The 27,364-nt window shown below is 31.6% G+C and overlaps 3 protein-coding genes across 3 annotated transcripts in view; 2 read left to right on the plus strand and 1 right to left on the minus strand.

Annotated features, from left to right (window-relative positions):
* The window catches only part of ed (hemicentin protein echinoid), a 105,659-nt gene extending 91,287 nt beyond the window's left edge, over positions 1-14,372 (plus strand). The window contains exons 5-8 of the mRNA XM_070639016.1: positions 3,853-6,006; positions 6,371-6,745; positions 9,540-9,911; positions 10,026-14,372. Of these exons, the coding sequence (XP_070495117.1) occupies positions 3,853-6,006; positions 6,371-6,745; positions 9,540-9,911; positions 10,026-10,219 (3,095 nt within the window). The 3' untranslated portion in view covers positions 10,220-14,372. The remainder of the gene's footprint in view (positions 1-3,852; positions 6,007-6,370; positions 6,746-9,539; positions 9,912-10,025) is intronic.
* A 142-nt stretch (positions 14,373-14,514) lies between these two features.
* On the plus strand, positions 14,515-18,648 carry Su(var)3-9 (Suppressor of variegation 3-9). The gene is made up of 3 exons (XM_070639017.1): positions 14,515-15,774; positions 15,991-16,165; positions 16,486-18,648. The coding sequence occupies exons 1-3, from the start codon at positions 15,706-15,708 to the stop codon at positions 18,414-18,416; spliced, it is 2,175 nt and encodes a 724-aa protein (XP_070495118.1). The 5' UTR covers positions 14,515-15,705; the 3' UTR covers positions 18,417-18,648.
* A 7,472-nt stretch (positions 18,649-26,120) lies between these two features.
* san (Probable N-acetyltransferase san) lies at positions 26,121-27,247 on the minus strand. Its single transcript, XM_070638951.1, has 3 exons — positions 27,129-27,247; positions 26,474-26,800; positions 26,121-26,410 (listed from the first exon to the last, which is right to left on the minus strand). The coding sequence occupies exons 1-3, from the start codon at positions 27,134-27,136 to the stop codon at positions 26,194-26,196; spliced, it is 552 nt and encodes a 183-aa protein (XP_070495052.1). The 5' UTR covers positions 27,137-27,247; the 3' UTR covers positions 26,121-26,193.
* Positions 27,248-27,364: the final 117 nt, after the last annotated feature.

The raw sequence follows: 27,364 nt of genomic DNA on the forward strand, positions 1-27,364 counted from the left end.
AAAATATTCAATTTGTCATAAATTTTGATGCAAAAATGATAAAACATTCGGAAAATGATGCAAAAATGATCATTTCAATCAAAAATTGATGCAAAAATGTTAATTTTGTCCTTAAATGATGCAAAACTTCAAATTAAAGATCCAAAAGTGATGCAAATAATCAATTATGATGCAATTTAACCTCAAATTACTTTCAATTGCCCTAGGAAAGCTCACTAGCTAGTTGATAAATTGAATTTTATAAACATAAATGCGAATTAGCAAGAGAATTGAACCAGAACTGTAGAAGCAATTATTCAAGAATGTCAATGTTCTCTTCCTGTTTTTTTGCTAAAGTAGCACCACATACGTGACTTTATTTGATAACGAAATAAAAGCAGAAAAAAATGAAGAAAAAACTTGAAAAATAAATAAAAGGCAAAGAAGAAAGAAGTGTAAAGGAGGAGGAAAAAAACGAGTTCAGAAAACGGTTAAAACCAGATCATAAGAAAGTTCCTCACTATATATGAACATGTGTGCATAAATGTATATATACTGGATATATTTTAAAATCAAATATATAAACATACATTTATATATATGCACATATTCGATAATGTTTATTGCTATATCGATGTGAATAATGGCAGTGCCTTTGAGAGTGCTGGCGGCTGCCTCTCGTTAACAAATAAAGTAACTCGCATATATATACAATTTCTTTCCATGCACATTTAAGATCTCAAAAAAAGGCGAGCAAATAAGATGAAAGTAAAGTAATGAAAAACATATAACAGAAATTGTAAGAAGAAGTCGAAGTAATTTCATAAAGGAACTTTAAATACATAAAAATCATGTGGTGTGAGTTGATACAAATAAGTACAAGAACTAAAAAATATAGCAGCAAATGCAATAGACGTCATATTTTATCCATTTACAAAAAAAGCTTTATTAAATTATTTATGATAGTTCAAAGCAACTGACCCGACAACGACACTGATTATGATGTCACAATGTCACATAAAAAGCACAGTCTAATTCAATACTCTATTAACATCATTGACACATAAACCCTCCCCATCAAACCTTTGCAAATAAACTTGTATAGGAAAAAAACAGCATAAAAAAGGAAAAAGAAAAGAAATGTTATGAAGTTTCACATTTCGCAATATTTTTTTTTGTGCTGCTGCTGTTTTTTACGATAACGAGAAAAATACACCCTTGGAAAATGAGAAATGATTTCGTTTCAAAAAAAAAATATATACAAGCTTCAATATGTATAAATACATAAAACAAGCTAAAGTAAAAAGAAACGCATAAATCGAATTTCACAAAAGAATGAGTCGAGACTTTATAAAAAGCATGAAAAGAACTGGTAGAAAAGTCTTTTTGGGATTTGTGAGAATTTTAAGATTTTTTAAGAAAGAAAAGGTACAAATTTGAGCTTTAAAGTACGTTATTGATGCGAAATTTGAATGAAGAGATGCAAAGGGGTGTGAAACTGTGATTTAAACTCAAATGTGAGTTGCAAGTGATGCAAGAATCATAAAAAAGATGCAGAACTGGGTCAAATTTAATTTAAATTGAAGCAAACATTGACAATAATAATAAACTGATGCAAACATCAATAAAAGATACATAAACGTTACAATTTCAATTTAAATTGATGCAAACATCAATAAAAATGATGCAAAAGCCATAAAAAGCTGCTAAAGCTCATAACTTTTACAATTATGTCAATCCAATAAACTAGCAAAACATCAACAATATCTCATAAAGCACACAAAACAATGAAAATTCCCGGAATAATTCTTCTTCATTTTACAACAACCCAAGAAACAAAAAAGGAATTCCTTAACATTTTCCTCCGTTTGATGTAAATGAAATTGCCAAATGAGCACACATTTCACTTGAATCATTCAAAAAACAGAGATTGAGCAAGAGCGACATTTTACCTTTTGTGTGTGTTTGAGCCTTCCGCTGCTATAACATTAACTTTAAGCTCTGTTTTCCGTTTATGACATATGTATGCCTCTGAGACTTTCAACCCAACAGAACACAAAAAAAAGAGCAAATATAAGTTATAACTAAGCATCTCTCTCCTTTTTTTTCTACCTGCCATACCTTCATTTCCGCCATCATCAAATTTGTCATCAAGCTCTTTCTATCATTCTCATTCCTCATCAGAGTTACCTTTTTTTATGCTCTACAAATGTAAAATTGTCCCGAGGATATAGCCAAGCAACAAGGAATGAAAAAAGTTTCATTGTGAATTTGTCGCTTCTCCTTTGTTGTTGCGGATATTTGCTGTGATTGCGATTAACATTATACATTATATTTTTTTGAGTGAAATGAGGAAGAAAGTTTGAAGGCGTTTGGGGACATTCTGTTGAAATGATAATAGTCCACTGTTGCTGACTGTCCCATCTAACCGCACGATTTATGCTGTAAAATGACTAATGATTCATATAGGGATAGATACATGTGTACATAATCATTTGTCTCGATACATTTTTTTGACCTTTTTATATCCACACAGCAGTTACTTTTTTTATCAAGAGGGGTAGCCAAAAGTGGAAAGATTTCAGGTCATTGTCATTAGGCAGTTAATCTAAACATCGTGTTTAACATGAACTAAAACACATGTTGAAAGTATTTTGGGGTCATTCCGTTCTCCCCCAGTTCCATTCTCGCCAGTTGAATCACTGACAATTTTTCTTTAATATTTTATAATCCAGAGAGTCGGTCCACATAAAAAAGGCAAGCAGCAGCAACAACAGCAATATGAGAATTAATGTATTGGGATATAACTGCAATGAACTAGTTATCTGCAGATATAAAAAAGGAACGGAAATTTATATGAGATTTCTTTTTTGTTCAGTGTTAAGGGAGTATTTTATTGCATATAGCACATAGAAGTGATTTTTTATGACAATTCTGTCCATTGAAAGTATCTCATAAATGCGCTGAAAGTTTAAAGTTTTTTTGTGGCTTTACATCCAAAAAAATTATTTTTTAAATGACATTGCGTCGACAATTTGTCTCATTTTTTTATACAGCAGCATAATACCACTAAAGCCAAAAGCTGTAAACCCCAAAATGAACATTAAAGTGACATTAAAAAATTATCATTCACTTCGTTTCATATCATAACAACAGGCTGATAACAATAATAATAACAACAACAAGCATGAATGGCAAACGTGGAAAGAGTTTTTCCCAAAAGTCATGGAAATGCCTTTTCATTCATTCACAATTTTCTTGTTTCTTGTTTTTTTGGTTCTGAAATCTCGCTTTCTTTTGGGGATAAGAGATAAGAATGTCAGGCAAGATGACTTGAGGAGATGAAATTGTTGAACTTTAAAAGTATATCCAAAAAAAGATCAAAATTTTGGTAAATGTTACTGAATGACCTATGACGTCATTGATTGTATTTTTTAAACATACGTCAGTATGTCATGAATTTTTAATGTGTTGGGAGTGGTTCCAGAAATGTCTTCCAATAAACAGACGTCAGTTCCATCTAGGATTACCGAAAGTCCCAATTGTATTTGGAACCACCAATTCTCATCATCGTCATTCACGTTATGCTGCCTTTTTATCATTTATATTTCTTGTTTTGCAACATGTCAAGTCACAACAAAACAGAAGGATATTCAGTCATATCTTATCTCACATTTTCTCTCTTTTTATTATGTTGGATGTTCATTTGTGATGTTCAGACATAAAATTAAATATTCTGACATCCAATGACTCATTTGACATCACTTCCATACGACCCCTATATGAATTCTATATTTACCAAATGTCACATAAAGATAAAAGTGCTGGAACAGAAAAATTAATTGCATTTTTTTATGTTTTATTTCATTGCAGATTATCCACGTGTTGAAGTCGGTCCAGAGAATCCATTACGTGTTGAACGTGATGGAACGGCAAAATTGGAATGTAATGTCGATGCAAAGCCAAAAGTGACAAATGTAAGATGGACAAGAGGTGGACGATTCATTAGTTCATCATTTACGCACACAATTCATCGTGTATCGGTACAAGATGCTGGCGAATATGAGTGTACGGCTGATAATGGATTAGGACGTACTGGAACACAAAAGGTACAAGTTGATGTCCTTTTTGCACCTGTCGTTGTGATTGAAACGAAAACAAGAGAAGCTGAGGAACGTGAAGGCATTAGTATTAAATGTAATGTCACATCAAATCCACCACCTGTTGAAATTGAATGGGTTAAAGAAGGAAATCCCGATTTTCGTCAATCTGGTGATGTATTATCAATGACTGACATAAGAGCTGAACATGCTGGTACATATATTTGTCGCGGTATCAATAATATGCGTCCATATGGATCGAAAGCAATGGAACGAGTTGGAAATTCAACAGTTGCTGTTTTAATTCGTCATCGTCCGGGTAAAGCTGTTATCACACCAAATAAGCCTGTTGTTCACGTTGGAAATAGTGTGACATTTACATGTTCAGCTAATCCACCCGGTTGGCCAGTTCCACAATATCGTTGGTTCCGCGATGTCGAGGGTGAAATTTCAACACAAAAAGTATTATCACAAGGATCACAGTATGTCATTCCACGTGCACATTTAGGAAGTGAAGGACGTTATCATTGTCATGCAGCAAATGAATTGGGACATGGTGAAATGGCAACAATTACATTGGAAGTTCATCAACCTCCACAATTTTTAGCAAAACTTCAACAGCATTTAACTCGTCGCGTTGGCGATAGTGATTTTAGTGTATCATGTAGTGCAAAAGGTAAACCAAAGCCATCTGTGAAATGGTTTAAAGACGGACGCGAATTAACAAGCGAAGCAAATTTCTATGAAATTACAACGTCGCCAAATGAAGGCCCCAATGGTATGGTTACCGTACAAAGCAATTTAAAATTCTACGGAAAAATGCGTCCAAATTCAAATCAGCTCTTGCCAAACGACCGTGGAACTTATTCATGTGTTTACCAAAACGAAGTTAATTCAGCAAATTCAACAATGCACCTGAAAATTGAACACGAGCCAATTATTTTGCATCAATATAATAAAGTTGCCGCCGATCTTCGTGAAACGGCAGTTGTTATTTGTAAAGTTCAAGCATATCCAAAGCCAGAATTTCAATGGACATATGGAACAAACACGGCACCAATATCAATGAGCTCCGACGCCCATTATGAAATTAATACACAAAGTGATAACAATGATGTCTATACAAGTGTCCTAAAAATCCATAATGTACGTCATAATGATTATGGTGAATACAATTGTCGTGCATCTAATTCATTAGAGACAATTAGAGCACCAATTAGATTACAGCCAAAAGGACAACCAGAAAAGCCAACAAACCTTGACGCATCAGATATCGGATCGAATTTTATCGCATTAAATTGGACACCTGGATTTGATGGTGGATTGAGCAATACAAAATTCTTTGTCTTATACCGTAAAGTGTCAATTCCAAGTAATGAAGTGAATGGAGATTGTGGATCATATTACACATCATCACCGGACTGGTCTGAATTTGACTGTCATCGAAATCATCCATGTAATATAACACCATTAGATCAACATTCCAGTTATGTCTTTAAAGTAAAGGCAATGAATACGAAAGGAAATTCCGAATATTCAAGTGAAATAACGAAAACGACTAAAGTTAGTAAGATTCCATCAGCATTACGTGTCTCATATGATCCATCAACAAAAATGTTGGGCATTAATGTCGGTCAAACTTGTTTAGCCCTTACGGCAGTTGTGGAAACTCTCTTACATGCTGAAACACATGTACCTGAATGGCACATTGTCGGACAAATTCAATTGCAAGCTTCAGGCAATGCACCAACATTTAAGGAATCGATTGTTGAGAATATCATAATGCCAAGACGTAGTGCTGCTCGATCATTAGAGGATGAAGAAGACTTTACAATGGCATTAGAAGATGAAAATCAACCACGCGTACGTGTTAAATTGTGCCTTAGAGGCAATCCTGAACATTGCGGTGAATATATTGGTGCTGAAAGTAAGTATAGAACTGTCCTCTTAGTAAATTTTTTATTGAGTAATTAACTATGTTGATCACTTAAGTGTTGTCATCTACTTTGAGTGCTGCTTTGTGCTTCCTTTTTTCATCCATGTTGATGGGAAAAGTTTTAATATCTGGAAAAAAGTGGCAACATCTAGATATGATAAAGTTATCACTCAAAACCCTGAACAAATTTATATTTATTCATAAGTACACAGCAGCCATCGTGTACCATTATCATCATGAATTATGGCTTTTGATATTGTGCACCATTAAATTAATTATTTATGAAAATTTAATGAATTAATTAATTTCTCATTAATTCATCTCTTCTGTTTTCCTGTTATTTCCATCAATTCAGTTGGTCCATCATATATTCAGGACGTGGCATCAATTAACATGCCAACATTGGTTGCAATTGTCGTATCGTGCATCGTATTCGCTCTCTTTATTGGACTCTTACTCATGTTCTGTCGATGCAAAAAGAAGCAAACAAAGAAGAGTGTACAGGCAAAGGATTATGAAATGGATTCCGTACGGCCATCAATTGTTGCACAACAGAATCAAGCACCACCACCATACTATCCAGCAAGTGGACTTGAAAATAAGGCACTCGAACATTCAATGGATCTGGCATTAGCAATGGAGGATCAGAAGACTGCAATTTATGCAACACAAAATGGATATGGATACAATACAGGACTTCAAGTTCCATCACATAACATACCAGCAGAATGTAAGTAACTTAATTAAAATATTTTTCTATTGGCTTTATGTCATTCATTCATCTCGTTTTACGTGTGTATTGTATGACTGTGAGTATTTTACATTAGATTCGTGTATATCATGTAGACTATAGCTATAAAGGGACATGTAACATCTAAGTGCTGTTGAAAATTAACATTGTGAATTTTTCTTTTCTTCTCTTTTTCTTCATTCCTTTTTGTTTTGATTCCCTCAAATAATAACAATATGCTTACCATAAAAAACCATATAAATGCAAAAAAGGACTAGAAAAACCCATTAAATCATCATCAGGTAACTTGGGCTGTAGGGAAATTGCGAAAATACTTAAATGGCTTAACATCGCTTATACTTTTTTTTGTTTCTCATTTTATTTCCACACCTTTTCAATTCCATCTTATGTTTTGGAATGATGGAGACACACAATCAGACAAGGTCCTTAAAGCTTGAACGTGAATTGACTTCTTGTTCGTTAATCACCTTGAATGTAATTCCGACAGTGATTTTGAATTTATTCTTCATAAGAATTCCAACCAACAGAATCAAAACGGATGTTCAGCGAGTCAAATCCGTCTTTAAATTTCCTTTTTGCAACCACCGAAGCCGAATTCGCTTCACTCATTTTTTTCGGTTAAAGCTCTTTTCCAAAGAAATAAAAATGAAAATTGACGTTAATCTGTGAAACGTGTGGCAATTTACTTCTTTTTTTTCCTCCTCCTTCACGTCCAACACCATCGGTCGCAGTCATCAGGAAAATACCTCGCTCATTGTGTGACTCCACATTCATTCATTCATTTATTCGCATTTATTCACACAATTATAACAGCAGCACCACCGAGTAGCCCTCACCTTTAAGTCCTTTAATCCTTTTTATGCTGAACTTTTTTATTTCCTCGTATGAATTTGATTTCATTATGCTTTATGTGCTTTCGCAGATGTGTCTTTTAATTTTCATTTCCCACACATTTCCGCTCTAGTCCTTCCTTCCTTCTCGCTCACTCTCGCTCTCTATTGTGTGTCCATGTGATGGCGACTTATATCATAGTAGACACAGAGAACTATTTTATTTAAACTATTTTGTCGTCCTTAATATGGATAGAGAGATGAATGGGAATGAGGAAGAACCGGTTGAAATGTGAATTATGAGTTTTATGTATACAGTTTAAGTTTAAATTCCATATACTGGAGAGTATTACCACACATTTAAGCTATAGACAGAACTTTTTCGTTTACAATTTTTTTTTGGTATTAAAAAAATTTCTCTTTATGTAAATAAAAATATGGAAAATTGATTAAAGAATCCTTTGAACAGCAACAGCTATTGAAGTTAGGGAAATTCTCTACCTTTTTAGGTTTTTCAATATTAATTTTGAAAATTCATTAATTACTTTGGATTAATTTGTCGGTTTTCTCATGGATCTTCCATATCGCATTTTTGACTGTTGATTATTCATTAAATATAGAACCATTTGTTGACAATCATGGATGAAAGTATAGAATAGTTAGGAGCAAACGTGATTTTACATAAATTTTCCATTTTCCAGATTGATTTTCATGCAATTTTCATTTAAATGTTTCTTCACACTAGGGGAAAAACAACTTAAATTTAATAAAAATCAGATATTCATTATTAAGTCATTATTCAGCCTCCTACCTCAACATTTTCACAATACATGTACTATATTTCCAACTAATTCTTTCACAATTTCTTCCACTAACTCAATAGTAAAGTACTTCATTTTTGAATAATGAAAAAATGATTTAAAATTTTCATGAGAAAGTCAAAGTTCTTTTTAATGAATGGAAAAAAGCAGCATAGAGATTGGAAAACAAAAGAAGAATTTTTCACAGGCAATGCCTTGTGTTCATAGAAAAAGTTGATGGCAACTTATGGCAGAAAAAGTACTTTTTTTTTGTGAAATATGTATATAAATTATGCTTATAACGGCAGAAAAAAAAAAGATTTCTCCACAAAGTATATAGACAAAAGTTTCCCATGAAAAATTTACATTTTTCTCAATGTGAAACATAAAAAAAGACAAGTGGAAAAAATCTTTTTTTTCGCTCTTTCAACTTTCATTCATCTTTTCAACTTATGTGCGATGTAAAGAAATTATTACAGAGCTTAAAAACATTCAAAGATTGCAAATATTGAACTAAATGTGATGTGAAGTAGCTGGGTAGAGGCAGTAGTTGTGTTGTGTTTGAGAAAAACATTGTAAACAGAGTTGCAAAATGCAAATTTTATAATTTTTATAATTTTGCTATAAAATTTGCTATAATTCTGCTATAAAATATCCTATATTGTACATTTGCTTTGAATTTTGCTATAAATTTCCTCAAATTGCTATAAAATGATGCTATAATTTTGTCATAAAAATTAAAAATTCAAATTTAAATAATCCGTTAGAAAAGTAACACTATAAAATAATTCTCAGTATCTTCCTCAATTGTGAGAACCTAATTATACAATCTCAACTTCTAAAGAATCCATTACAAAGTCAAATTAAGCACGCAACCAACTCTGACGGAAAGTAATGATGAAAAGTGCTGAAAAAAGCATAAAGAGAAAGTTTATTTAATTACCATTTTACATAATATATGTTTTTCAATTCATAATTATTTCCTTCTGTTCGTTCTTTGCGTTTCCATTCCATAGCAAGTTAAGCAACCACTTTACCATTACACTTTTATACTTACTTGCACAGCAAGCATAAAAGAATTAAAAGAAAAGAAAAACTAATTTTAAACTTTTTTTTATTCCTTTTTTTTCAACATTATTATAGGGGTTAATATGGGCTACATGGAAAATAGTTACTCAAATTCAAACAATGGCGGCAGTGTAAATTCCCAGGATTCACTTTATCAAATGAAAATGTCAGCAGCACCAAGTAATTCCGGTAATCTAATTTCACATCAATATGTTGAACGACAACCGTCATATGGTTATGATCCATTGACACATGGAGGTTATGGTACTGTAGATGATTACGCAACGTATCCACATTTAGCGACGACACCATCACAACAGATGATTGCAGATGATTATCATAATCAAATGATGATGGCACAACAGCCACCATCAAGACAAGACTACTGTACAGATCCATATGCGGCTGTACATAAACCAAACAAGAAACGATTAGACTCACATATGGGTAAGATAGCCATATAATTATTTTAATTATTATGTATACAACATGGAGCAAAAAAGTCAAGTACAGTCTCATTAATTTATGTTACTTTTTTTTATACCTCCCCTGTACCTATAGAATCACCGTATCATGATGTTAGTGGCCTCCCCGATCCATATATGGAACAAATGAGTATGGGCGAAGATCAATTAGATCATCCAAAGCCACCACAGCAGCACATGCAACTTGGCGGATATGATGAGAATCTCGAAAGTGGCTACTCAACACCAAATTCACGAAATCGTCGTGTCATACGTGAGATAATTGTCTGAGATCAGCCTCGGGTACGTTTCGCTGACAGTGGGACGTGCCAATAACAAAAATATTAAATTAAAAGTATAACAAAAGTTTTCACGCGCACGTTGATTAGAGAGATAAAAAATAAATTAAAATTAAAATAAGTGTAAATTAGGCTAGAAGGGTAACAAAAATTGTGTGTGGTTTGAGGACGGGTGGAAACGGAAATTATCATTAGTGTAAATTCATTAAATTATAATGAAGCATAATCCAACCTAAAAAAAAGAAAATCAAAATCAAATTTTAAAACATCCCCAAAACTCATCATTATTGCTTATAATTTGATTATCGTCATCATCATCATCATCATCGTGCGGTTGTCCTACTCCACAATCAATCAAGGCATTGATTGTTGTGCAATATTAAATTCAATTTAAAGAACATACACGCGCGCGACATGAATGCAACACTTCTAATTATGAATGACATCCAGTTTGCCTCAAAAGAATCCGCACATCAGATAACAATAACGTTGGCATTATCAGACACAGAATGAATGTGTGGATGTATATTTTATAAAAATTGATGAACTTCCATGTACCACATAATGAAATAATAAATTGATGAGTATGAGACAGATAAAATAGGATATGAGACTGGGGGATGAGAGATATTAAATTAAATACGGAATAAATACAGTATTTTGTATGATATATCCAAAAATGAGCTTAAATTTCATACACTCTTGCTATAATTTTTTTGTAAATTGTTGGATGATGCTTTTATAATAAAATGGATTTTCACTGTTTTTACGTCGTACGCTTTGTGTATTATGAGAAATTATGAGAAAGGAGAGATATATAGACAGCATTGATATACACACAATGTTACTATTCGTATTTAACAGGGTAGCTAGATGAACGCTCATTATCTCTTCTGGAATTTGTTAGGAAATTTTTGAAATTTGATGGAACTGGAACTAAGTTCTGTGCTGGAAACTTGTGATAATCCATAGGAGTCTATGGGGCACTTGTCTTGCACATTTTAGTGCCATTTTCCTCAAATTTTGAAACCATCAATGAATTTTGGCGGGAAAATCAAAGCATCAAGTAAATTCTCATCACTAACGACGTATTCCATCCACCCCACAACCTCCAACACAATCGCCCTCTAGCTACACTTAAGAATCTCCATAAAAAATCTACTTAAGAACAAAAAAGTATCTACTTAAAAGTATAAATATTGCATAAACTTGAATGTCGATGCACTCACAAATTAAGCAAAAAAAAAAATGAAAATTGTTAGGCAAAAAAGAAAATTTGAAGAAAATTCTCATTCACACTTAAAAAATGTGATAATTTTTTTATTAAAAAAAATGTAATGCAAAAAAAAAAATATTTAAAAAAAAATCGCAAGAAAAAAAAATTATGAGTAGCAAAATAGATATGTGTAGTCGCCCTGACATGTGTCACTTAGTTTTCCATAAGGAAGTGAGAGAAAAAAAAGAAATTTTTCTCGAAGAAAAATTCAATTTTAATGACGTGATGGAGAAAATTAAATTAGATTGATTGAATTTTCCCATCATTTCATCACATCACATTATTAAATGTACAACTTAGATAACTAAACAAAATGATATTAATGTAGGACGGATGGATGATAATGATGATTCGAGGAAAATTTTTATCACTAAACGAGGAAGTAACTTTTATTTTAAATGTATAAAAATTATCGTTCAGGTTGAGTTCTTGGAAGATTTTTTGGAAATTTAACGAACTTTTGAAAAATTTGAATTTTTACTGCAATTTTTGCAAACAAAATTACTAAAAATCAAATATTCTCACTTTTTGAGCCTTAAAAGCTCTTATGTTAAGGAATAGATGCAATAAAAAGCTTTGCTCACACTTGTTTAACAATTTGTAAGCACTAAAAATTCTCAAAAATATAAATTCAAGTTGAAATTAAAGAACAAAGTCTTCAAGTGAGAATGTAAACAAACTATTTTTAAATTTTTCAAAGGTAAATTTGTTTTTAATTCCTTACCAGGAAGTTTTAACTAAAAACAAATTCTCAGATATCAAACAAAACAAGCTATTTATTGCTTTGATAAAAAACTCAAAAAATTCCAAGAAATCTTTCAATTATTCATGCCTTTATGACATGAATGAAATTATTTTGTGTAAATAATACGGAAAAAATTCTTGTAAAATCCTCAAAAAAATCCCCCAAACCCCCCGCGATATACATATACTTGCACAATATTGTAAAAGAGGAGATAAAAATATGAAAAATCAACCACCCACCCATTATTATTAATATTATTATAAGTATTTTACTTACATACCTTAATGTTGTGAACGAACAAAAGAATGAACAAGGAAGAGAATCGCAGTAAACAAGAAATTATTATGAGATTCATACATTATAAACAGTAATAACAAACAAAACAAAAAAATGCTACTTGAAAATATTGTACTGCCGGAAGCGGACATGATATAAATATTGTAAGAAAAAAGGTCATTGGAGATAGGCCGGGCCGCGCGATCATATTGAAAACAAAGTAACAAACAAAAGTATTTTACTCACTGACCGTTTCGCTTCGGCCTCTTCGTTGCCATATACTAATTAAATTTTAATTAAAGAAAAAAAAATTATTAAATGAATTGATAAGGACGAAAATGAACGGAGGAAGTAGGAAAATATATTAACGTGCCCTTAATAATTATTGGAGAAAGATAATTTAAATGAAAAAAATTTTAAAAAAATAATTAAAGAAACCCAGGAACGGGGTGGGGTTCAATTTTTTGGCGGGAAATGAATTTTTCCCGCCAAAAAAAAGCTCCTTACCCTGCCCTAAATAAAACTGATGTCATTAATTTTCAACATTTTAATTTTTTTATGATTTTATTTACATAAATGTAAATTATGACTGTACAGCATGGTGGATATAAGAATGAATATATAAATTTTATATAGGAACAAAAGAAAATGAAAATTCGTTGCACAAAAAAAAGGCCATTTAAGATAAACATTAACAGAAGAAGAACAGGAACAAAAAAAATATATTTCAATTTAACTGCAGACAGTATGTTTCATATTCTTACTTCCCCCCTTTGTTCTTTTTTTGTTTAAACACTTTTTCAATTGTTTTAAATGAGAAAGGAATGAGGGAAAATCTGTTACTGAATTATTTACAGGATAAACTCTCACATTACGCACAGTATTTAACTTCTTTTATTATTGTCTGTAATTATCGTTTATTCAATATTTTATTGGTGTTATTAAAATGAGATTTTGAACCTTGAATGTGAATGATCTACACTAATTAAATTGCTCAAATTTTATTCTCTGTTGTTGTGTCTTTATTATTCATTATTCCCGAGTAGCAGAAGGTGGTTGATCGATCCGAAAGTCGACATCAGATCTGCGTGACTTTAGTATGATCTCGGATTTTAATCGATTAATATCCAGAACCAAGACGGAGTCACATCAGCCTTGAGCCGACTATTGGATCGATTAACCAATTTGTGCTATTCAGGATTGTATTTTATTTTGTGTACTTATATCATCCTTTGTTTTCCATAATCAAAACCTATAAAAGGTGCTTATTTTGTTTAAATTTCATATTTTTACCGCACCATGAGATTATCACAAAGCAATCTTAGATTCTTAAATTTCAATTTTATGTTTAAAAATGACACAAATTCTTAAAATATTTTACTTTAAAGCAATTATCTTTATATTATTCTGTTATATGAGCTGATTTGTAATACTATAAGATGAAGTACATACCTTAAAGCATGTCTCATCACTTCCATAAAATGAAGAATTCCATTCAGAGTTGGATATTCTTTTAATTATAGAAATTTGCTCTTTTTTATATTATTAAATCTCTTTGCATCTTCCTGCTAAGCATCCTACTCAGAGAGTCTATACGTCTAGGGTGAAAATTAACTTCTTTTTCATTAGAAATCATCAAATAAAATTTATTTAAATGGGCAGCAACAAAAAAAATGATTTTCTTTGTAAAAAAAAGCTCTTTGAAGAAAATTTCCACTTTACTTTTTTTTTATTATTAAGCTAGAATGTCGAACGGACGACAAAATCTTCCGTCGTTTACGACGAATAAGAATGAATGTACATAGAACGTTTTTTTTAGAATGGAAATAAAAAATAAGATGAAAAATTTTTTGATTTTTTTTTTCTCTCGGATTTGCATGCTGCTAACAAATTGTATATTTTAGATACGACGAAGGAACAAGAAAAACAAAATTATTAAAAAGTTTAATTAAAATTAATCTTTACCTCACCCATCGAACAACAGGAAAAAGAGGAGGAAATAATTTTTTTTTTTTTTTGTGTTGAATCAAATCATATTTTTTGTATTTTTTAAGGCAAATGGGGAAGCACGAATTCAACCAAATGAGAAAAACAGAAAATGTTGTGTTGTTCTTTTAAAAAGAATAAAATTTATGGATATTTAAGAAGAAAACTAAGCGAAATTGTTTGCGAGCTTTAGAGGATTTGACGCTGTGATTTTTATAGACGAGATGTCTGGGATTGAACATTCTTGAGCTTTTCTCAAGGAATGCATTTAATTTTGCAGAAATTTCATTGAAAATGAGTTGAAATTGAATTTTTTTACAGCGTTGCTTTAAGAATTTTCAAATTCAAATTTAGAAAAACCGTTAAAAATTTAAATTCAATTTTTAAAAACAATTGCTTTTGAAAATGAAATTTCCTTCATTGTCCATCCCTTGCCACCTTTTACGGTGGGAAAATTAAAATTTCCTTCCTTCTAGGCTCCGCTACCGGGCTATTTAAAGCATCCGTAACAAAAAACGAAGTGAGAATTTTAGACGCATGAAGGAAAATGAGATTTCCACTCCACATGACATTTCTTTTCATTTTCATTTCATGACAGCTAACAATAGCTGAGCAGCGTCAAAGAAAAGCTCGTGTGACCTTCAATGTGCAATTTTCCAAGTGTATAAAATGAAATTAGAAAAGGACTCGTTCGTGTTAAGTCATTTCAGCGCATTTTTGGTCATAGCGATCAGTAATTGGTTAATAAATGAATGTGAATCCATTCGTAAATCTTCAAGATGAATACTTCAAGTTGTACCCAATAATAGCTGTATTTGATAAGTTTTGGCATGAAAAAGCAAGATACAGTATTCAAGTCACTTTTTTCGCTTAAAAATAATATCCAGTAAACTTCAAGTCACTTCCCCGACCTAAAAAACAAGATCCAGTAAGATTCCAAGTCACTTCCTAATCTAAAAACAAGATCCAGTAAGGTTCCAAGTCACCAATCAACAATTTTTGCGCAAGAAGCATTGTAAAAACATTGTTGAAACATTGAAAACATCAAAACAAGTTTTAAAACTTTAAACTTCATTCAGTGTAAAAAATTTTTTCCATTGCGATCACGAGGCCATCTATAAGTAACAACATTAAGCCGCTTAGTTGAATTTTTAATCAAAATAAAAAATTAATTTAACTAGTAAAATTAGTGAAAATGGCTGGTATAGAAACACAGCAGGAAACAGAACAGCATTATTTGCTGAAACAAGAATTAGTGGCTTTGGTTAGTACATTTTAATTGAAAGATTAGGGAAAATATTTTGGCGGGAAACTTGGCTTCATTTTTTTCGAAGTTATTTACTTTATTTGCGTGGCAATTTAGATTGTCTCCTAGATATTTGAGTTCCTTTAATGGATATCAAGTATTAGAGAAAATGGAACTAGATTCCAAGCGCACAATTGAATGAAAAATTCAAAAATTCAATAACCTCGATTTTAGGACATAACAAAGTTGACACAGCAATCAATGGAAGTCATTTCTCGTCAGGCAATCAACAATATTGGAACAATCGGTCATGTCGCACACGAAGAATCAGCTGAACCGTACACAATTTCAAGTATCCATCCTTTCAGAGTTAAGGATGAATTAGACAGCAATATTAACATCAAATTAGGTGAGTTATAGCTGCTTAGTCCTTTAGTTATGTTCATGTCATTATTTCAAAGCATTATTTCTGTTTTGTTTACTTTAAATTATGATTTATTAACTTGATTCAAATCCAAAACTCATGATCATAATGCACAAAACTGTTTAAAAATGCAATAGAACGACATTAGCTTAATATAGTAATAATTTGGTACTCGGGGATAACAAAACATAACGCGTTGATAGCAAAAGGTTTAATTTTAGGGCAATAGATATATGTCTTGAAATAATGATGATGATGACTATGTTTTTGGACATAATTCTGGATCTGTCAATTGATATCTGCAGATAAACCGGATGATGAACTCATGATGGATGATCAGAAGTCAAATGAGGAACTTGATCCAGTAAATAATGATCTTCTTACTGCATTAGAACCTAATAATAACATCAATAAGACTATACCAATGGGAATTGAAGATTTCCTTCCTGTAGTTAAGCTAGAGAAAATCACGAAGAAACAAATTTATTACTTAACTAAGCACCGTGATCGTCAACAAAATTTGAAAACATTTATTAGACAGAAGAGAAATGAGAAGCTATTATCACGCGATTCTTCACGATATAAGAAAAGTCGACAACATGTTAATGATATCCAGGCTAAATCGCAAGCAATTATTCAATTTCTGGACTATAAATCAGACTCCAACTTTTATCATCTTAAAAGTCCTCGAGAATTTGAATTTTACAAGCCAACTAGACGACGATACTCAGAAATAATCAGTCGTTATTCGACAGATCGTAGCGAAACATCAAGTATAAGTGGAAGTTCTGTCAGCAATGAAAGCTTTCGTCCTCGAAGAAGTCTTTGTTCTCCCAAAAGATTCAAATTTGAAGAATTTGGGAATAAAGAACCTAAATCAAGACGTAAATTGACTGATCTTAGTGCCTCGTACACAGTTGAGAAGATTTGTGGCATAAACATAGCCAACAGTGATATCTTATTCCTTGTTAAATGGGAAAATTATCCTTCACATTCTAATACTTGGGAACCAATGAGTAATATTCGTGATTGTGAGGAACTAGCATTAGAGTTTGTGAATGCAGAATTGGATAGTTTACAAGAAGATTATCAAAAAGTTATTCAGGATTACTTAAATGAACAACAGGATGTCATAGAATCTTATAAGAACAAACCAAAATCTGAAATTATGCAGGACATTGCCAACAAATTTGATGCCTTTGAGTTCCACTGTTCTCAGTTACTTTATATGTATATTTTGAATCAACCTGGCTATTATTTGAACTTTAGAAAGCGATTCCGAGAACTCGTCATTTTGAATCACTTTTTGGAACTAGATAAGCAACAAAAAATAGCTCACGATGCAATCAGTGCTGATATTATGGATAAAGAAAGGAATGAATTTCCAATTTATATTGAAAATAATGTCGACTTTACTGTTTTCGAGCCATTTAGCTATACACGTGAGAATATTCTGCCAATGAATGTCAGGTCAACAGTTGATCAACAAAAGAGTGGCTGCAAATGCTATAAATCATGCAGTCGAACAACAAAATGTTGCCCTAAAATTATGAATGGAAACTTTGCTTATAACGAGTATGTTGATGGCAATCGACTGCGACTGTACAATAGTCAAATGATCTATGAATGCAATGATTACTGTAGTTGCAATAAGAATTGTCTAAATCGTTTAACACAGCAACCAAGAAAGATTCCATTCACAATTTTCTTGACCAAAAATGGTCGAGGATGGGGATTAAAAGCTGTAAAGTCAATTCCACGTGGATCCTACATTATTGAATATACTGGCGAAATTATTGATCAAGAAGAGTCAGTACGACGTGGCGAGAAGTATGATGCAATCGGAAAGTCATATTTATTTGATTTGGACTTTAATGAGAAGCGAGAAGCAGTTTATACCATTGATGCTGCTCATTATGGGAACTTGGCACGTTTAATAAATCACAGTTGTGAACCAAATTGCCGGATCTGGCCAGTTACTACATGTAATCATGATGCATCAATATACAGGATGTGCATTTTTTCAATAAGAAAAATTAAAGCTGGAGAGGAACTGACTATAGATTATAGTGGTGGAACGATAATTAGTGATTATAGTTCTGATGAGGATGAGAAGGTTGAGAATGGCGAGTTTGTTGATGTCACTCATGCTGTTAACAACATTTCTCATACGCACAGAACACTGGATGTGTGCAAATGTGGAAGTAAATTTTGCAAAGGAACAATTTTTGCTTGAATTACGCTTACATACTTTACTCAGCATTTACGCTTAAAAGTTATTTCTACACAAATTAGACTTTAAATTTTTGAATCGTTAAGCTTTAATGGATTTATAGAACAGTTAACGCGAATATAGTTAAGTTTTGCATTGTATTTTTTGAGATATGTACCCAAGATGAATCATGAGTTTTGGATTCTTAAACGTTCGATTCCTAAATAAATAGCTAAGACAATAAATTAGAATTCTTTAAATTACCTTTACAGATTATGCTGTCGTGCTGCATGTAATATCCGTATTCAGCTAATTCATCATGTCCCAATTGTTGATTGTCCTGGTCGCGACACTCATATGACTTCCATGTTGAACGATGCAGCTGTAATTAACGCTGCATTGCTTCTGATTGCTGGTATGTAGTTTCGTACATTTTAATGGTCAAAATGTCCTAACGACCAATAAATTGATGGAACGGAACAGATCCGAGCTAGGTTAGCAGCCTATTGACCGCGCGAACAAAGTGAATCAGTAAGCTCAATTTTCAAAAATCCGCTAACAGCAGCAAGACTTTTCCAGCTAAGAAGAAAATTTGTGCCATTATTTTATATGATTATTAGTACTTTTTTCGTTATTTTGTGATTCTCGTCATGAAAACTGCGCTGCTCTCATTTACGCGTTGCTTATTAATTGATTTAATTAGTAGTCCAAAGCCTGCGTATCGAAGAAGCAAGATAGATATAAAAATTATTATATTTTGCATAAAACATTAAATTAATGCTCATTTTACGAGTGAATGGAAAAGATTCATTACAATTAGTATGGAAATTTGCTATGCCTAGATTAATTAAATCATAAATTTTTCCATCTTCTTTGAATCTTCCAAGTAGAAAGTATGAAAATATTTAGATTGTCGACGGAAAGATGACCTTTGTGATCCAAGAAGGTTTTAAAGCTCAAGGCTGATAAAATGACCATAATGAACCTCACGAACCCACCAACTCATAAGATATTTAAAGTCCATTAAGGCCTCAAGTCTATTTACAATTACTTTATCGTTCCAAGAAGTGCCAGTCAATGTTTTATTTTATCCTCATCCATATCCATAACGTTCTTAAATGGTTGTTTGTTTTTTCCATTTCCATTTCGCTCACTCCCTTGTGGCTATGAACGATTTTCATTAATTCCACATATATAACGTAAACACAGATTTCATTGCTGCTTCATAGTTCCATTTTTTTGTTCTCTGTTGCCATATGACGTTGATGTTGTGAAATCGGAATCATAAAATCACATAGATAAGTGAAAGAGAGAGAATAAGGAAGATAATAGAAAGCAATAGATGGCAAAAATTAAGGCTAAATGGAATTTATCGCCAGTTTCTGTTTGTTTTTCTACATTTTTACTCCGCAATTTTCCTTCCATCGTCGCTTTAATTACACTTGTTCTTGCCAAGTTTTCCTCTCTTTTCTCATACTATCTCCTTTGTTTGCTCACTGCAGCCACTACACAATTTTTTGGGCTGCTCATTCACAGATATGCCAACAGCAGTAATAGCAATAGAACACTCATCAACCATTTAAATGCTGTTTTTTAAGCACTTTTAAATAGGAATTTTAATGCTGTGTTTGTCTTGTCTGATTTGTAAACTGTCTGGGTAGCTTTTCGTACTAAACCTGTTTATTTTGGTGATATTCCAGCAGATTATTATAATTACAAATGTAAACAAGTGATTTCTCAGAGTTTCTGACTTATTCGTCGAATGCTGAATAGATATTTCTGTTAATTAATTGGCAATAAGCTTTAATTGATGTTTACTGATCGAATTATCAAAGAACACTGAGATTTAAAGAAAATTGACTGTAACAAAAAATCAAAGTAAACTGAAAGGGGCACGCAACTAATTGAAAATTGATAAAATTCAAAAATAAATCAACCGTTGAAATTCGCTTTAAGCTAAAATCGCTAAGGACTTTCCATCCTTGAGCTTTTATTTGTGCTTTTTTGTGTCTTCCACTCCCATATCATCATGCCCACCACCATTTTAACGATTCAAGTATATATTTGTCTTGCAGAAAATGTTTGGCATTCATTCACTCATTCATTCATATTTTTTCTGCCTCACTTTCCACTAGATAAATATACAGAGATGAACATATATAGAGCAAACCATATATTTATGTTATTTTCATCATCAGGCAATTGTGTACTGAGAAAAAGATGAAGAATAAAAATTGTGTATTTAAACACAAATATTCAGCCAGCCATCTCCCACATAAATATATCTCTATGCACATCTACAGGAAAGGAAGAGCAAAAAAAAGAATAAATAAATAGGAAGCCACCGAAAAGAGGGCAAAAATATTTTTTAGTTCTATGTTTTGAGGGTTGAAAGGAAGGAAAAACTTTCTTTTTTTTTAGTCAAAACTTTTATCCCTCATCGTATTTTCCGAAATTTTCCCATACTTCAACATAAAGCCAGCAACAAAAAAAAAACAGATGGAAAAAGTTTGCGGTAGCCTTCTTATCTCCTTCCCATCATCTGGTCCATCAATTTTATCTCGTGTTGTTATTGTTGTATCTGGTACCAACATCTTTCTATTCATATATAGACTCAGTCCGCAAATCCATTGGGTAAAATTAAGCTTAATTTCTTTTCTTTCTACACTCACTTGCCCATTCCATCTTATGTATGGATATGGCTATATAAATACTTACTAAACAATCTTTTTTATAAACGAGGGAAAATGAAGAAAGTTTTAAAGTTTCTTGCTTTACCTTACATCCATCCATTTCCCTTTTTCTCGTTAAAAACCATTATGTCATGCTTTTATAGACCATAGAATCTTCTACCTTAGCCGCAATCCACATAAGTAAGAAAGTATTATAGTGTAAGAATGTAAAGTCTATCCACAAAATAACAAAAACTTAAAATTAAATTAAATTGTGAGCGAATGACTGAACATACTTCTGTTCAGAAATTGTCATCGGCTCGTACTCGACTGATTGTGCTTTTAAGAAGGGATTTTCTCTCGATTTAAAAGGTGAATTTCTATGAAATTTTCTTATAACCCACAAATATAACAAGGCATGAAAAGAAATGAAACGTAATTCATTTTCTATAATGAGAATAAGGTCGTCCTTATTCTTCAATGGAAGGGATTTATGCTCGACTTCTCGAGAAATGAAGAATTTAAATAAATCCTTTTTAGAAATGTTACTTTACTTCTAATTTACCTGAGAGACTTCTTTGTGGTTTTTATCAAAATTCCAACATGAAGGGAAAAATTTTAATCTCTAATTATTTTGAGGTTAGGAAAATTATAATCTTACTGTCTTTTAACAGAGCACACTTTATGTTATTACTGTTTATGGCTTAGTTCTGGAGAAATTGTAATTTTGCTTCAAATTTGTTACTGAAGTCACTTTTGAAGCAAAAAAATTTTTTTTTACTGAAGTCACTTTTGATGCAAAAAGATTCGCATCATTTTCAATATCAATTTAATTTACTGCTTCAATTTTGTTACTGAATACACTTTTGAAGCAAAAAAACTTTTTTTACTGAAGTCACTTTTGATGCAAAAAATTACTGCTTCAATTTTGTTACTGAATACTCTTTTGAAGCAAAAATAAAACATTTTTCACTGAAGTCACTTTTGATGCAAAATTATCGCATCATTTCGAGTTTATCGACCTTTAAACCCTAAAATCAACCTCATAGAAATCTCTTTACTTCAAAATCCCATCAATTTCCACAATAGAATGAAAGGGACGAACAGAACAAGAAGTAAATCTATAAATAACAACTCAATAATCGATTCAATCGAGCACTAATCCCTCGAAATCAATGCATAATCAAAAGAAAAACTTTTTCCCTTTGAAATCTTTGTCCATTGATCCTCTTTTTCGCACCCTTTACAATTCCATCACCTGCTATTGCCATTTCCTTCAAAGTCTATTGTGCATTTGCCTATAGGCATTGTATCTTTTTCAATTACAAGCAGGGGATTTTTCGGGATTTTCATTTGTGGTTGAATTGAAAGAATATTGAACTTTCCTTGATTGGTGGACGAAAAGTTAGTTTTGTTGGACATAGAAGGAAAACTTTTTCCATCCTCACAAGAGGGAAAAAAAGGTAGAGCAAGAATGACAAACAACTTTTTTTTGTGCTGCTTCCCTATTAACTTAAATACTTCAAAAAAGGTTCGTTTTACAATTGGAATGTGCGTGTTTCCTCAAAATTGAAAATTCCATTATTTTACTCAACAGAATTTAATTTTTTTGTGTTGTTTATTGTTTGTGTGTCGCCTTATATACAGCAGTACTCTTTTTTGTTGGTTGTGAAATATTGCGGCAGGCAGGAGGAAAAAAACTTAATTAATTTTTTAAGCTCTCTCATCTGGAGCTTTTTTTTGTTCCCTTGCATCTTTAAGCCATTCAGACGAAAATATGATGAGGGCGAGAAACCCTTAACCTTAGCTATTAATTGAATCGTGTACACTCTTTTTTCAATTAATTTCTTTGCCTTAATACTCTCACTTCTCACTCTCGGTCGGTTAATATTTAAAGGATGCGAATAAAATTTAAATGAATATTAAAATGGGGGTAATATTTTTTTTAGATGAAGCAGAAAGTGAGAGACGTGCTGATTTGCATTGCAAATTTATCATTTTTCTGCTCTACTTCAGTCTTTTTAATTTTACTATCATCATATTAGCATTGAAAATGCAAAAGAGATTTAATGCAATTTTCTATCAAACTTATGAATTCTGTACTTAAAGTAATTGTCTATTCTGTCTATCTATACATTGAGCAAGTGGTTATTGTTTGTTGCCATTTTGTTTGTTTTGTATGCTGAATTCAATTATTTTTATTGAATTCAACTCTTTTTAAGTTATTCAGCAAATTTAACTGAATTAAGCCAGTTCAGCAGTTTTTGCTAAATTCAGTCAATTCAGCTTTATTTGGTAAATTCAGCAAATTTTGCTCAATTCAGCTAGTTCAGCATATTTTGCTGGATTCAACTAGTTTAGTAAATTTAGTTGAATTCAGCTAATTTTACTAAATTTAGTCATCTTTATTGAATTCAGCAACTTGAATTGAATTCAACTAGTTTAGCTATTTTTTGCTGAATTAAGCTGTTTAAACTTAATTTGCTGAATTCAGCTTGTTTAGCAAAATTCGGTCATTTATGTAAAATTCAGCTAATAACATTGAATTCAGCAATATGAGTTGAATTCAACTAATTCAGCAATTTGAGTTGAATTCTGTAAATTAAGCGTTATTAAAGCCATCAAGAACTTGTGCTGTTCAGAGTTCATCCTAGTAAAGTAATAACAAAATTGAAAATAAACAAAAAAACTTTCTCCAAATATGAAAATACGAATTGAAAAACTAGAAAAATAAAGAAAAAAAAAACAAATATTTTCCGATGGAAAATGTGTAAGAAAATTGAAGAAAATTTCATTTGATTTGTAAAAATTTGCTTTAAAAGAAAAGTCTTTTTTATAAAAAAACACACACACATAGGGAAACTTACTTAAGCTTAAAAGGAAGAAAGATGAAATAAAAGGAAAAGAACTCATTGTTTTAGAGATAATTAAATGTATTTTATAAAGTATATATATAGATAGGAGATTTTATGAAACACAAGAAAAGTTTTAAGACAAAAAAATTATTGTGCAACAGAAACTGCATTAATGCAGTGCAATGAAGAGAATGGAACTAAAGGGAAGAAATTAAACGTAAAAAAAGAGAAAGAAAAATTGCAAAACTTTCATCCTTAATTATAGCATTTTTCTTTCTCTTTCGCGTCTATCTCTACCCCGGGTACCCTCTTCGGAATTTATGAACATGAAAATTTATGTAAAACTTAAGCACAGACAACAACAAAAAAAGAAAGAAAGAAAGTTATTTTTATTGTAAATATTATTTTAAAATGATAAGCTTTTTATTACGAACAACAAAATGTGGAGAATTTAATCATTAAATTAAATGAAATTGGAATCTCTCAGCAAAAAAAGAAGCTGCTTCTTCCATTACTAATTTTAAGTGAAACAATTATTCAAACCTGAACTTACAAAAAAAGAACAAAAAAAACGAAATTCTTTAATTTTAATCCTTTATATTAAAATGTTCTTAATTAAATACACCTTAGGGATCGTCCGCAAGTGACGTTAAGCATTCAGATCAAGGAGAAGAGGTCTAAGATTTGAGTCAAATGAGAGATTTGAGGTAAAACTCGAGTTTTATGGTTCAACTTTTATGATGCTATGGACTTTCTCATAACCTCAAAAAATGCTACTCATCACTTGCGTACAACCCCTAATTATATATTTTTTTGCATATTCTATTTAAGGAATATTATTTTTTTGCGAGAGATTCTCAATGACTTCAATGTACAGAACTAAATCTTAGTAAGAAATAAGTATAATTAAATTTGTATGTTAAGTATAGTAAACAGCAAAATTATATACATAAGGAAACAAAAAAAAAGTATGAAAAATCGTGAACACAAGAGAAACTGAAGAGAAATCTTGAATAAAAATTTTAAAAAATTAAAAATTCATTGTCTTTTGATCCTTTTAAACTTTTTCAGGTCTAGCAAATTCATTATACACTGGAAATTCCACCTAACGAGAAATTAATGCTGAATATCCGTCAAAGGACCACTCGTGGGGCAATTCAGTCGAAGTTAAACAAAAAGTTCAGAAATTTAATGAGTTAATTTGAATTTTTGCATAAAATATGCATCAGGTTGAGAGCTTTATGGTTGAAGAGAGTTACAGGTAGTTAATTTTCAATGTCTACTTTGAAGTAAGGGTTATTGAGAATTATTTCGTGGTACTTACATCTGTTAATGAGTATGGGTTTTGATGAAATTTTGAGTTGTTTTACTTTTAGGCTTTTTGGGAATGGGAATTGTAAGTAAATGACATTTAAGAGAAGTCCTGAAGCTCTCCGAGTAACCCGAACAGTACAACGTGTTTGTTAAGGTACAGCTTGGGTAGACACAGTAAGTCAAAGCGAATACACGGTATGCAACGGTTGATTTCGACCCACCCAAGTTGTGTCGCTTTGATAATTTGGTTGAATGTAATACTTTAATCAGGCTATTCTATTTTATTTGTTCTCAAATACATATTAAAGCATCCAGTAAATAACATTTTGTTTTTGTGGTTTGTGCATTTTTTTCAAGATAAGTATACTGTTTCTGTGCTCAAAAATACTCACATTTGCTTATCTAAGTGATTAATTCGTCAATAAAAATTTATTTCAGTTCAAGAAAGTTCAATTTCATCTGGTTTTGATCGTGTTCGTTCAGTTCAAAACAGTTCAATTTGGTTCAGTTCAGTTCGATTTAGTCCAATTCAGCTCTCCAAAGTCCGTATTTATTTCAATTCAATCCAATTCAGTTCAGTTTCATTAATTTCAATGCAATCGAATTTATGCACGATTTCCTTCATGAATGTTACATAGAAAGGCACTTTCGGTCCAAAAAACTTTCCTTTCATCATAAATCGAAAGGTTATTAAAACATGAATTTACTTTCAGCAAGTTTCTAAGAAGTAAATTTCATATATCCAAAAGCTCAAGTTTTGACGAACATAAAGTTTGACTATAAAATAAAATGCATATGATGAATATTCCTAGAAGTGTCTGAAAAATAAGAGACGTGAGTAAATACAACAAAATACCCAAAAAACGATTTAATATTAAAACGTTGAGTGTAATTCAAAAGATTTTTAATGTATTTCTTCCATGCTGACTTGAATTAACGATTACAAATGACAAAATTGATTTAATTTGAATCTATGGATGATGATGTACCGTTCATGGTTCCGTTTTGTTGAATTTTTTCTGACGTCGTTCCTTCGGGTGTATTTTTAAGATTCTTTTGGAGTACGTATGCATCGGCAGGCTCGATTCTCTTATAGTAATTTTGTTTCTTGTCCACAACTTCAAAGCCGAATTTCTTATAGAATGCAATTGCTCCTTCGTTATTAACTTGTACGTGTCTAAAAAGAATAAGAAGACATTGTAATGATACAAACGGTACTTATGGTTTAACCATGACTTACAGAAATATATTATCAAAATTTCCATCATTTTCAACATAATTAAGTATATGATTAAGCATAACTGTGCCAATTCCAAGACGTCGGTATGGTGATAAACATCCAAGAGTCATAATGTATAGTCGTCTCTGATGACCTAAGGTATCAATTCGACAACAAACGGCACCGACAACAATGTCATTGTAAAAAGCTAGTTTACACAATTCACCAGATTCTAAGACATCAAGATAGAATCGATCATTATAAGATACAGGAAAGACGACAGAATTGATCTTTTTCAGTTGTTTTAGATTATGATGTGTACAATCTCCTAATTCTATTGCGGCTGTTCTAAAATGTTGATAAAACATAAAAACAAAACAATTAAAGATAGTTTGACAATATAGTGTTAATAAAGCTTAATTAATTTTACAGTAAAAATACGTCCATAAAATTTTGTTAACGATTTACATATTGAATATTTAATTGTACAACATTGACACCACGACCTATGCATAATTTATTTATGAAGAATGCAGCGTTATTACTCATTCACTTAATTAAATACACTTGATTTTCTTTTGAAATTAAATGTGCGAAAACATTTTTATGCTTTTAAGCCGTTATTTCACAGAAATTAATGATTCATTTCAACTGACACTGTAGAACTTCACTTTACCTCGTCATTTTCCTTGTTTAATGTAATTAACTAGAGCTCCAAATGTTGATAAAATCCAGAAAATTAATTTTTTTGCAGGATATTTGTGTTACAGAGAAATGCACGGAAATTTGAATCGGTTACCAGATTTGAATATTTTTTGACCGTTATGCTATTTTCTTACTGGAAACACCGGGTCATTTGCGGCCAAATCTGAGCGTTGTGATTTCTGTTCTGTAATAGTTGACTAAATATCA

Source organism: Chironomus tepperi, unplaced genomic scaffold (genome assembly GCF_022539635.2).
Source record: "Chironomus tepperi strain 1889 unplaced genomic scaffold, CSIRO-AGI_Ctep_v1 contig_177, whole genome shotgun sequence".
NCBI lineage: Eukaryota > Metazoa > Arthropoda > Insecta > Diptera > Chironomidae > Chironomus > Chironomus tepperi.